This window comes from Oncorhynchus nerka, linkage group LG10, assembly GCF_034236695.1.
Source record: "Oncorhynchus nerka isolate Pitt River linkage group LG10, Oner_Uvic_2.0, whole genome shotgun sequence".
In the NCBI taxonomy this organism is placed as follows: Eukaryota; Metazoa; Chordata; class Actinopteri; order Salmoniformes; family Salmonidae; genus Oncorhynchus; species Oncorhynchus nerka.
Window position 1 is genome coordinate 59752958 of NC_088405.1, and position 14050 is coordinate 59767007.

The 14050-nt window shown below is 39.2% G+C and overlaps 1 protein-coding gene across 15 annotated transcripts in view; it reads left to right on the forward strand.

Annotated features, from left to right (window-relative positions):
• Positions 1-713: 713 nt before the first annotated feature.
• Positions 714-14050, forward strand: part of LOC115135728 (RNA-binding protein Musashi homolog 2-like) — a 342501-nt gene continuing 329164 nt past the window's right edge. For 9 of the 15 annotated variants that reach the window (XM_029670752.2, XM_029670753.2, XM_029670751.2 and 6 more), the window contains exons 1-5: positions 714-920; positions 1267-1307; positions 1576-1657; positions 2105-2189; positions 13319-13360. In XM_029670752.2, coding sequence (XP_029526612.1) covers positions 859-920; positions 1267-1307; positions 1576-1657; positions 2105-2189; positions 13319-13360 — 312 coding nt within the window. In that variant the 5' untranslated portion in view covers positions 714-858. The remainder of the gene's footprint in view (positions 921-1266; positions 1308-1575; positions 1658-2104; positions 2190-13318; positions 13361-14050) is intronic. The other 6 variants (XM_029670759.2, XM_029670757.2, XM_029670761.2 and 3 more) reach the window with 1 other exon arrangement.

Consider the following 14050-nt stretch of genomic DNA (forward strand, 5'->3'; position numbering starts at 1 on the left):
ATGTTTGCATGCTGTTTGTCCCACTTTATTTATATGTAAATACTGTACTGTGTAAAGCTGCTGTACACACCTTTTCTATTCATATATTGTCCATATAGTCTGTCTATATTTGTGTGTGTGTGTGTGTGTGTGTGACTTAAATGTAAATGTAATGATGTGTGTGTGTGTGTGTGTGTGTGTGACTTAAATGTAAATGTAATGGTGTGTGTGTGTGTGTGTGTGTGTGTGTGTGTGTGTGTGTGTGTGTGTGTGTGTGTGTGTGTGTGTGTAATTTTTTATGGAATCTGACATAGCTTGTTCTTATTTTTAATTATTTTACTATTTGGCTTAAGTGCGTATTGATAGGTATCATTACTGTTGGAGCTAGAAACACAAGCATTTCGCTGCACCTGCGACAATCTGTGTACACGACCAAGAAACTTTGAATTGAATTGATGTTTTGCAAATATCATTCATCGTTTCTCGAATTGCATGTGCGCCCTGGAAGGAAATAATGCATTGAATAAAATGTTGCCATTAGGGAATGTCAAAAAAATGTATATCGACATTGTAACTAATCAATTGTTACATTGTCATAGGAACGTTATGACCAACATGGGGAGTGGTTTTATGAATTTTATAGGCGGGTTTAGTGTATTGACGTCAATTGGATTGGTTAGGTGACGAGCCCTCGCCCCGCCCAGTGTGGGGTAAGGGAGGATAATGCAGAGAGAGGGAGGGAGCTAGGCTGAGTTGATCCCACGTGTGACGATTCCATTCCCGGCTCAGTAATATTCTCATAGCGGGCTTTGCATAGCTTTTCCCGTGTCTGTGTGTGTGTGTCTGTTACTGTAGTTACTGCCTATAGTTTGGTTAGCTATGGAAGGAGACGGGAGTCAAGCCACATCTGGAAGCCCAAATGATTCACAACATGACCCGGGGTAAGATTATAACCTTTTCGATTTTTATTTATTTATTGGATTTTTCATGTGAGAATATCTGGCAGAGGATTTAGCGCTGTGCTGTGCTGGATTCAGTTTACAGTGCGCACATAACCATTGGTCTTTCTTTCCGGATGCAGTTGGTGATAGCTACGAAGCTTCTGCTTTGCTTTGGCAGAGTACAGTAGCAAGTGTAGCCTCCCCCTTTTAACAAAATACATTATTGCTATCGAGCGAATGTTTTTTTTTTGCTTCTCCCTATTTAAGATCGCTTTTATAAGTAGTTAGTCTTCAAAATGGCCGATCTAACATCTGGACTCACTTCTGCTATGTTTTCTTCTTACAGTAAAATGTTTATCGGTGGCCTCAGCTGGCAAACCTCACCAGGTGAGACAATTATTCCCTTACATGTCCCATGTTTCATGTTGTTTTGTTGCAATGATCGATTGTGCTTGCACGCGTTCTCTGTGTGTGCGTGTGTGCAGTATACTATATGGATATGTGTGTGCGTGCAAGGTTGTTTGTTATTTCCAATCATCTGAAGTCCTCTATTCGACCCCTATGTGCATTGCAGGGCGTGTTTGAATCACACTGACAACAGTATGACGACCATTTGTACTTGACTAATTACCCAATATATTTCCTCTATTCACAGACAGCCTTAGAGACTATTTTAGCAAATTCGGAGAAATAAGAGAATGTATGGTGATGAGAGACCCCACGACAAAACGTTCCAGGTAAAATAAAATATTTTTACTTTTGCTTTCCAGTAGGTGAAATTATACCCAACACTTGTGTACATGACACATTTTAACCCGGGCTGTTTGTCCCGCGTTGTGTTTCACAGAGATAGCTGCAGCTGTATTGCTCGCAGTAAACTGCGGGCGAATGCAATTTGACATTGACTTTGGGAATTGGGACTGCAATAACGTCATATAACTTAAATATCAGTGCCCGCAATTACTATAGTAATCTATAATTCAGGATAGTCGTATCCCTATCATCTGAATGAATACTGGTTCATTAGGGTAGTGTAAATACATGTGTGTGCAGTTCTATTTTTTGAAAGCTAAGGAAATCCCTGATACATGTTAATTGCGCTGAGAGAAACAGCTGACTTTATATTCAATGTTCTCATTTGCATGAATAATGTGTAATCTAATTGATGTTTCTTTGTTTTGCAGAGGATTTGGGTTCGTTACGTTTGCAGATGCTGCCAGTGTAGATAAAGTCTTAGCTCAACCACACCACGAATTAGACTCAAAGACGGTATGTTTGTGTTTTGATGTAATTTGCAATGATATTTTACTGTCTGTGTTGCACATTTTAAATGTTCATCATTGCCTTCATTTCACATGCATGCTTGAGTTGTAATAATACTGTAATATAAGTTCCACGTAGAAAAATAATACCACATTGAAACCAACAACAACTGCAGTACATCCATGTGTGGCAGGTGGCATCTCAGAATACTCAGAATGCCATGTACCGGTCACTGGGTTGGTCCTCTTGGTAAAGACCTCTTTGGTAAAGCCATACATTTGATCAAAGCTGTAGATGTGGAATACGCCCATGATAACACCGTTGCCTCCTCCATGCAAACTCTTGCAGTAAAACACTACTCAGAGGTGAATCTCATATCTGCTCAAATTCCCTTTTCTGAACGAATTAAGCTCTCATTCCCCATTACCATTATGGCTCCACATGTGCACATATCCCATGTCACTCAAATGGGCTGTCTCTCACAGACCTCCCACATCCATGCATATGACCTTTCAGATCATACATGTCACTCAAATGGGCTGTCTCTCACAGACCTCCCACATCCATGCATATGACCTTTCAGATCATACATGTCACTCAAATGGGCTGTCTCTCACAGACCTCCCACATCCATGCATATGACCTTTCAGATCATACATGTCACTCAAATGGGCTGTCTCTCACAGACCTCCCACATCCATGCATATGACCTTTCAGATCATACATGTCACTCAAATGGGCTGTCTCTCACAGACCTCCCACATCCATGCATATGACCTTTCAGATCATACATGTCACTCTAGTCAGTTTGATGTATATCACATCATTGGAAGTGGAAAGTTACACATGTGATTGTATTAAATAATTGTTGATGTCCAAAGGGTCCATTAATCCTGTAAATCTCAACAAATATTTGGTATTTCTTTATGTCAGTGGATGCTTCTTATACATAAGTGTATTTGAAATATTAGAACTGTTTCTTCTAAGTTTAAGGCACAGTACATTGTCAAATCTGTAAAATGCCAACACCTTCCCAATGACCAAAACCTATTTTCTGTCTTCTCCCATCAGTTTATCTCATGTACTTTTCCACCAGACCAAGGCATCCACACACACACACACACAACACACAACACATACACACACACGGCATCCCCATCCCAAGCCTTGAACTATATTGTTGTGCTTCCCTTTTGAAATGTGGCAGTAGATGAATAATTAAGCATGTCAGTAATCTGTGTAGCGGTGAATTAGACAGCGTTCAGATGAAATCATATTTGTCTGAGATATCTGCTCAGTGGGTGGTGATATCCAGTCATGCTCACACAGCTCTGGAAATGGAATAGTCCAAACCGAGAAATAAACGCTTTGTTTGCAGCCTTCTGTGAAAGCCAAGTTCAGAGGGGAGTGTCTTTCAGATATATTTGGAAAGACAAACCTATTGTACTTCAGCAAGCAGTGTACAAGTACAGTGGAGCCTGGCTGAAAGCAGTGCTAGAACTTGTTGTAAGGCTGTCCTGACCTGACTGGCAAGTCACTGGAGGGTGCTTGTAAAAGCTTGCCGTTTTTATCTCCATACTTGAAAGTGAAAGAGGAGCGTGTTCATGTTTTGCATGTCATAAAAGGAAACTAGCACCTGTAAGCTGTTGCAGATAATATTGGGATGTACAATGCAGATAGTGGGGAGCAAGCCACAGAGTGCTTCATTTAACGTGTGATTATTTGATACAAACACTATGACAGAATGTTATCGCTTCGAGCACTGTGATATATAAGAATATATGGCATACATGTAGGAATTAAATCATTGATAAATAGCCTACACACATGCAGTATTAATACTGCCGATTAGCATGTGTTCTATATGTACAGTACAAGTCAAAAGTTTGGACACATCTACTCATTCAAGGGTTTTTCTTTATTTACTAGTGAAGACATCAAAATGATGAAGTAACACATATGGAATCATGTAGTAACCAAAACAGTGTTAAACAAATGAAAATATATTTTAGATTTCAGATTCTTCAAAGTAGCCACCCTTTGCCTTGTTGACAGCTTTGCACACTTTTGGCAATTTCTCAACTCGCTTCATGAGGTAGTCACCTGGAATGCATTTCAATTAACAGGTGTGCCTTGTTAAAAGTGAATTTGTGGAATTTCTTTCCTTCTTAATGTGTTTGAGCCAATCAGTTGTGTTGTGACAAGGTAGGGGTGGTATACAGAAGAAAGCACTATTTGGTAAAAGACCAAGTCCATATTATGTCAAGAACAGCTCAAAAAAGCAAAGAGAAACAACAGTACATCATTACTGCATGAATCAGGCCTTCATGGTTGAATTACTGCAAAGAAACCACCACTAAAGGACACCAATAATAATAAGAGACTTCCTTGGGCCAAGAAACACGAGCAATGAACATTAGACCGGTTGAAATCTGTTCTTTGTTCTAATGAGTCCAAATTTGAGCTTTTTGGTTCCAACCGCCGTGTCTTTGTGAGATGCAGAGTAGGTGAATGGATGATCTCCCCATGTGTGGCTCCCACAGTGAAGTATGGAGGAGGAGATGTGGCGGTGCTTTGCTGGTGACACTATCTGTGATTTATTTAGAATTCAAGGCACACTTAACCAGCATGGCTACCACAGTATTCTGCAGCGATACGCCATCCCATCTGGTTTGCGCTTAGTGGGACTATCATTAGTTTTTCAACAGGACAATGACCCAACACACCTCCAGGCTTTGTATGGGTTATTTGACCAAGAAGGAGAGTGATGGATTGCTGCATCAGATGACCTGGCCTCCACAATCACCTGACCTCCACCCAATTGAGATGGTTTGGGATGAGTTAGACTGCAGAGTAAAGGAAAAGCAGCCAACAAGTGCTAAGCATATGTGGGAACTAGGTGAAGCTGGTTGAGAGATTGCCAAGCTGTCATCAAGGCAAAGGGTGGCTACTTTGAAGAATCTAAAATCTATTTTGATTGGTTTTACACTGTTTTGGTTACTACATGATTCCATATGTGTTATTTCATAGTTTTGATGTCCTCACTATTATTCTACAATGTAGGAAATAGTAAAAAAGTTGAATGGGTAGGTGTGGCCATACTTTTGACTGGTACTGTATGTCTGAATATGGTACGTACAGTATACTGTAGATATACAGTACTTTTGATCCATATAAATTAGGGAGGGAAGAACTCTTTATTTGTGATAATGAATATGCTTTAGTAACCTTAATTGAATAACACTCGTTTTGCCCCTCGTGGTGTAGATAGTATGCAGGTGGTACAACAGTTGGTTATTGACAAAGCCCTCATACCAAAGACATTATTTCCTCTCTAGAGATGAGAAGTCTCTTTGCTTGGTGTGTCCTGTATCTGTATTTGTTTCATCCACATTTCTTACTATAACCGAACAACTAATACGACTCAAAAGATAAACAATTCTGCCTGACAAACTCACCATAGTTATTAACAATTGAGTTGCCTGTAGTTACATTGTAAGTTAGGCATATTGTCAAATAAAACACTGGTATTAGTTCCGTTGAATTTATTGTTTGGATTATTTAATGTAAAGTATAAATAAAGCTCTCGCCTTAATAAAGCCATTTGGTTTCCATTTTGTCTGTACAGTGTGTAATGAATAAGACTTCATTTGAGTGAAGTAAGCTATAATTGAAATTGCAGGTTATAGCTTGATATATTTTATGGAGAACATTTTTGAAACATACAATCACGTTGTAATGTTTTATTTGTTTATCTTCTTCCAGAACATTACACATTTATTCATTACTGTTAGTTCAATTTCCCTTGCACTAAGGTGTGTTGTGTTAATTAAATTGACAGACGGCGTCTTGATAAGCAAGCGAGAATACCCCGTGAAAATCATTCGGATTAAGATTCTAAAAGCGGTTTAGCAGTTGAAGAGATGGAGGATGTCATGTTCTTTGTATGAGCTGAGTTATTGAAAGACCTAAAGTGTGGACCTATTAATACTAACCAATACTGAGATCAACATTTGATACTTCCTGATGTGCCACTGAGGTTAAATAGGGCACTTTTCCGGCATGCAAAGGAAGCAACTGTTGTTTCATCACATAGACCTGAACCAGCAGTGTTCTGCCTAATATTCCATTCCATCAGTCTTTCTGCAGAAGCGGACATGTAGGATGTATAGTTCCTAGTGAAAGTCTACACACCCCTTGCACAGTCTTCACATTTTACTGCCTTAAAATTCAAAAGGGATTAAAAGTTATAGAACAAAATATATATATATATATATATATATGTCTTGATTGCCTATGTCTTCACACTCCAGAGGTAATACCTGATGGGAGCACCTTTGGCAGCCATTACAGCTGTGTATCATTTTGAACAAGATTCTACCAACTTTGCACAACTATTAGGGTAACAGGTATATTGTTTTTGTAAAAAATTGCTTGAGCTCAGTACATTTGGTTGGGAATCATTGATGGGCAGTAATATTCAAACATTGTCTCAGATATTCAAGCAAATTTAAGGCAGAAGTGAGACTGGACCACTCAGGAACACTCAACCCCTCTTGTAAAACAATTCTGGTGTGACTTTGCCATAAACATTTGTGTAATTGTCTCTATCCCAGGGTTATATTTTCAGAAGACTGAGGCTTTTTCCATAATTATTTTGATCCTAACAAACTCCCCAATCCCTGCAGATGACAAGCATACCCATAACATGATTCTGCCACCACAATCCAATCAATACGTCCTCATTTTGTATTTATTACTCATTTGGAAAATGCTCTTGAATTTTTTTATTTCACTTACAAATTGTGGAATAGGCTGTGTAGATCAATAAGAAACAACATCAAATGTTATCCCCTTTTAGATGTCATTTTAAGGCTCCAAAATGTGAAGATTGTGCAAGGGTTGTGTAGACTGTATGTATTCCACTGTATGTACCAACTACAGTGTTGAAGAGTGCCATGCAGTCTCGTACCAGGTCTCTCTTGCAAAAGAGATTTGATCTTAGTGAGACTAGCCTTCATAAACTAAATACAAGAAATCTACCAATTTATGTACCAGCATTTTTTCTTCTTAGAACACTTACTGTTGTAGAGATGAGTCAAGATCTAATCATCCTCCCACATTGCTATTTCAACAACAACACAAGAGAATGTTCATTATGTTGAACTTGGATTGCTCTTCGTGTGTTTTTGTGGAGATGTTAAGGTTGGTAGGAAGCTTGAAAGTACATTTTGACGCTTGAATGGATTCTTCTCTCTCAGTGGTGACCTTGAAGGAACTTAGTAAAAGAGTTTACTTGCAATAGTCTACAAGGCTGCAGGTTTAGAAATAAAAATACAAATAAATACAAAATCTCATTCAATGGTACAGTGTTTATAAATATTTGATCTATTTCTCTCAGTTAGCATACTCCAGTTCCAAACAGTATGACATTTTACAACATATTCCTCCTTTGTTTGTTGTAGTGGATGTTCTCTAGTGCTAATGGCCTCAGTGTGGAAGCAGGATAACCCCGTGGAGAAAGATGTCAGCGAGAGACGTGGACAATGAGCACATGTATGCTTTCATAATGCACACACCATCATAATGTGCCATGGCTATTGTTCAATCCTCCCTGATTGCCTGGGTTGCTTTCTGTCCAGTTATTAAAACAGAGGGCTTTCAGACCAGGATGAATGTGAATGGAGACATATGGCCAAGTAGAGCCTAAGGCTTCAAAACACAAAGCAATTCAGAACATATTTAGAATGTTATATTTGATATTATCCTATATCCCATTTGGAAAAGTATAAGTTATCTTTTTACGTACAGTTAGTTTAAGAAATGATGACGAACATGATTTGAAGTGATTATAATTCTTCTTTATGTGAGGAGTTGTAGTGTTAGACTACTGCGTCACAGTATCAATGTCCAAGTGGGGATTATTCACTCTGGACTCCTGCCAGAGGAGATGCACTGTACTGCTAAAGAAGTGATTTCTTTCTTTCAAGACAAAGGTAGCCTGTTTTGTCCACAGATATTTTCAGCCATTATTGAATGACCTCTGGCCAACCCCTGTTTGCTGTTTTGATGTAGCGTTTGAAATGACAGAATGGCTGGTTGAGGTGAGGGGGATAAGAACAGAGAGAGAGAAAGAAGAAAGGGTTGGTACAGATAGGAGCAGCTGCTCTGAACAAATCTAAGCCTCCTCTGTCGGATATAAATTGAAAGTAATGTCAGCTGTGAGCTCACCTCCACCGTGCCCCTTGTTGGTTCAGGTCTAGCAGGTGCTTTGTCTTCCACAGTTAATCATGTAAGGTATACATGCCTTTCCCAGGCTTAGAGCCAACAGATCCTATGATGGATTTTGTCTTCTTCTCAGACTTTTCTCTTGCAGTACATGCAGTACTTTTTGCATTGTCATCATTCGTTGCACTTGTAATAATTGCAGTGATTGTATTTTGAGCGAATGAATACCTGCGGCATACTACAAAACGTCAATTGAATTGAATCAACACAGACATACAGCGCCTTCAGAAAGTATTCACACCTCTTGACTTTTTCTACATGTTGTTGTGTTACAGCCTGAATTTAAAATGGATTAAATGTTGTTTTGTTGTAACTGGTCTACACACAATACCCCATAATGTCAAAGTGGAATGATGTTTTTCAATGTGTTCACAAATTAATAAAAAAGGAAAAGCTGAAATGTCTTGAGTCAGTAAGTATTCAACCCCTTTGTTATGGCAAGCCTAAATAAGTTCACGAGTAAAGATTTGCTTAAAAAGTCACATAATAAGTTGCATGGACTCACTCTGTGTGCAATACCAGTGTTTAACACGATTTTTGAATGACTACCTCATCTCTGTGCCCCATACATACAATTATTTGTAAGGTCCCTCAGTCAAGCAGTGAATTTCAAACACAGATTCAACCACAAAGACCAGGGAGGTTTTCCAATGCCTCGCAAAAAGTGCACCTATTGGTAGATCAAAAAATATATAATTTAAGATTTCTTTGAGCATGGTGAAGTTTTTAATTACAGCTTGGATGACCAAGTCACTACAAAGATAAACGCATCCTTCCTAACTCAGTTGCCGGAGATGACAGAAATCGCTCAGGGATTTCACCATGAGGCCAACGGTGACTTTAAAACAGTTACAGTGTTTAATGACTTTAATTGGTTATAACTGAGGATGGATCAACAACATTGTAGTTACTCGACAATACTAAACTAATTGACGGAGTGAAAAGAAGGAAGCCTGTACATAACAAAAATATTCCAAAACATGCATCCTATTTGCAATAAGGCACTAAAGTAATGCTGCAAAAAAATTGGCAAAGCAATTAACCTTTTTCCCTGAATACAAAGTGTTATGTTTTGGGCAAATCCAACACATTACTGAGTACCACTCTCCATATTTTCAAGCATAGTGATGGTTGCATCATGTTATGGGTATGCTTGTAATCGTTAAGAACTGGAGAGGAGTTTTTCAGGATAAAATATAAACAGAATGGAGCTAAGCACAGGCAAAATCCTAGAGGAAAACCTGGTTCAGTCTGTTTCCACCAGGCATTGGGAGATGCATTCACCTTTCAGCACGACAATAACCTAAACAAAAACAATGCCACATCTATAATGGAGTTGCTTACCAAAAAGACAGTAAATGTTCCTTAGTAGCCGAGTTACAATTTTGACTTAAATTTACTAGAGAATCTGTGGCAAGACCTGAAAATGGTTGTCTAGCAATGATCAACAACCAATTTGACAGAGCTTGAAGAATTTAGAAATTAATAATGAACAAATGTTGCACAATCCAGGTGTAGAAAGCTCTTAGAGACTTACCCAGAAAGACTCACAGCTGTAATCGCTGCCAAAGCTGCTTCTACAAAGTTTTGAATCAGGGGTGTGAATACTTAAGTAAATGAGATATTTCTGTATTTCTTTTTCAATAAATGTACTAAAATGTCTAAAAACATGTTTTCACTTTGTCATTATGGGGTATTGTGTGTAGATGGGTGAAAAAGAAATGATTTAACCCATTTTGTATTCAGGCTGTAACACAACAAAATGTGGAATAAGTCAAGGGGTATGAATACTTTCTGAAATCACTGTACATGTAATTATTTTTTATAACATAGCTTACACAGCAGGCTAAGGCAGGCTTCCAAATGTGGATAATAAATTGCTTTAGAATGATTTAATGTTCCAAAACAATACTTCTCTGATAAGGGCATGCCTAATGGCCTCAAGTGAAATGATGATTTCATTTGGGTATTTGTTGGCAGTGCATTTGACATTGATGATTATACTTATTTGTGTATGAGAACCATTGGGAAATTGACAGAAAGAAGCAGATGATAAATCATTATATACTAATGCTTCCTAAATCATTCGAAGCACAGAGAAAACAATTAAGAAATCAAGCCTTTTGATAAGCAATTGTGGTAGCTTTTAAAACAACTTCATCTTAAACTGCCAGTATAGAGGAAGATCTGTTAAGAGAGAGAGTTTACCCAGAATATGGAATAATGTACGAAATCCTGTTGGAAGATCTAAACTAAGGATGTAAACAATTGCCTCCTGCCCTGTTGTTTCACAATCGCACAGTGACGAGGCCCTCTGAGACGCTGCTGTAAAAAGCAGTAACAGAAGATAAAAGGAGGGGGGAAAATGTGTTGGTTTGTTCTCTTTTATTAGTCTGACATACCTAGTTTGAAGATGCTGTAGAGATTGAGAAAAAAGCTATTTTTAAACTTTGGGATATGATCCATTACATATTGTAGATTAGCTTCCGGTATGCATTGTCATTTGTACCAGAATTAAAACATTGATTGAATATACTGCTCATATATCTTGTTGGTGGATTTGTTATAATTTCATGGCTCTAGCAATGATCCCTTCATTCAACACTGTGATTTATTTCCTACTGGTGAGGGGAAATAGTACTCCTCGAGACCAATTACACCACAAAAAAGCAAACTGCTATTCCTATGGAAGTGTGGAAATGGAATAACCTTTAGTTCCAGACATGCTATAGTGTACTGTTGTAATGGGAAATATGTGGCCAATATGACTGGGCCCAGGCTTTAAATGTAATTCCCTACATAAACTTCCCATTTACATGAGTACTTCAACAGAATGAAAACAATTGTTCGAATTTCCCCCCTTCGGCAAACGTTCTCAAAGGAACCATTAATTTCCTAGGCTGTGACCTACATAAAGGTGTGCTTCTACAAGCCTTCTCAACAGATCCCACACTAAGTCATCATTACCTAACCCAGCTACACTGGTCATCTGGACAAATTACTGCATTATGGGGCCATTTCAATAAACAAACCAAATGTCTGCATTACGAGAACAAAAAAATGGATTGATAGTGACTGTATGTTGAATAAGTCTTCATGCTCCAAACCCATTTTAGATTTGATTGACATGCTGCAAGGCTACATTTGACCACCACCACTGCTGTTCTGTTATAAGTTGAACTGTAGCAAACATTTATTTTGACGTCTTAAACAGGCTATATGCCAAATGAAAATTGACCGTATAAGAGAAACAAAAACAAGCAGCAAGAGTTGATATTCAAAGACACAGTACCATGTATGACGGCGTTGCTATTCAAAGCATATAGTATTGTCTTTGCACGACTAGGCCCGGCTCCACTGAGTAATTGAGGTTGAATTGGTTATGCCTGAGGCTAATTGCTAAAACGAATCATTACATGAAATTCATTATGAGCAGGGTTGCCATACCCAGGTGTTATTGAATTCCTCTCTCAAATTGACCTGATTTCAAATGATAACAGTCATAACTTCACCAGATAGAAATAGAACAGAGCAATGATGTTGCTGCTTCGTTCTCACCTGCTGCTCTTTCACATTTCACTTAAAACACAACAGGTGAAATAGGACCTACGGTAGGCTGAATTGATCTGCACAGATGGTAGGCGTTGTCTTTGTTTTCAACTGAATCGTCAATTGCATTCCTTATTTAGGAATGTTTAGTTAGGCCTTTTACGTCAAAGGAGATGCAGAGGTTTTACAAGAGGAAGATGTTTTGTCCAGCTGACGGGACATGTAATGCTCTTCCAGTACAGATTACCACCTACTCCTTCTTTTTGGCTTCTTTTGTAAATTGAGAGAGACATCTCAGGCCTACATGTGGCCCACTGAGAGAGACATCTCAGGCCTACATGCGGCCCACTGAGAGAGACATCTCAGGCCTACATGTGGCCCACTGAGAGAGACATCTCAGGCCTACATGCGGCCCACTGAGAGAGACATCTCAGGCCTAAATGCGGCCCACTGAGAGAGACATCTCAGGCCTACATGTGGCTCACTGAGAGAGACATCTCAGGCCTACATGCGGCCCACTGAGAGAGACATCTCAGGCCTACATGCGGCCCACTGAGAGAGACATCTCAGGCCTACATGCGGCCCACTGAGAGAGACATCTCAGGCCTACATGCGGCCCACTGAGAGAGACATCTACTGAGAGAGAAAGGATCTCTATGATGATGCTCTAGTGGATTACATTCAACCTCTAGGTAGACAAGCCTTCAAATCCTCACAGAGAAATATGCAGCAAGGTAAAGGGTTTGCCCTGCTAAACACGAAGAAGTAATTTTCTGCAAGAGAACAATTTCGATCTGTTTACGTTTTTCCCCTTCAATGGGTCTGCTTGTTTGAAAGTTCTCTTTTAAGAGCCTGGTATTAAAGTCAGGAGAAGGCACCGTGACATCGGTGCATGAAATAGTTTCTATTCATTCTGAATGCAAGATTGATAAGGCTGCAACCGCACACCTCGAGACCAGTTAAACAGAAGAAAAAATGAAATTAACGAGACGACAAGGCGAAGACAGAAAAAAAAATGCTTGATCTGATGCACCTTCCTGCTTATTTTGGAATATCTGGAGTCACAAACTCCAGACTCCAACACTGTAATCTTGAATTAATCATTTCCTCCAAACTTTCAAAGGCACTGTTCCCGTTTTGTGAACATCTCTTCGCATCTACATCAAAATGATGTTGTTGTCACTTTGGAGGAACTTTAGCATTTTATCTCTGTCGCTAAAATGTGAATGTTGATGCACAGTTGACAATGTCATTCCTTATTTACTTGTTACTTATTTAAATGTTTCTGTCATTCACAGATTGATCCTAAGGTTGCCTTCCCCCGACGCGCTCAACCTAAGGTAAGAGCAAACCACCTCACTTAGTATTAGTGATACTAACTGACCAGTCAGCCTCATTCTCTAAATCTATTTTCTTTATTAGCAACAGGACTCCTTTCATTTTCCCCACTCGTGTGTCATAATGGAAAAAGCATTCCAAAGGCACTTGTACTATGAGCTTGGGACCACTTCCTGCACAGTTGGAAGGTCACTTCCATGGTCAGCAGTCATTTCCCCTATGCTGATCTCAATTTTACCAAAACAAACCAATAACAAAATAATGGGGATATTTGACATGTAGGTAACTTATTAATGATGACAGTATCATATCTTTCATAATGGATTAATCCTGGCTCGGTTACTGGTTGTCTTCTGTGTGCAACACACACACACACGCACACACATGCACACGCACACACACACACACACACACACACAGTGTGATAAGGTTGTGTTGGTGATCATGATGTAGCTACAGTGGTGAGAGGTGTGCTCTTTATCCCCTCTGACTGGCTTTGGGTTAGAGGGGAGCGCCTTTAGGCCACTGTAGTGCTCCTCACATCAGACCTTTTAGACCTGAAACGGGCGGAGATCAATAATGTATTTTTCTCCTTCCCACCGGCTCACAGAGAGGTGTTGTTACTGAGCGGTTCTGGTTTCAAACTGGGAATTGGCAGTGAAAGCTTTCAAAGCCAGAGCACATGGTGTCTT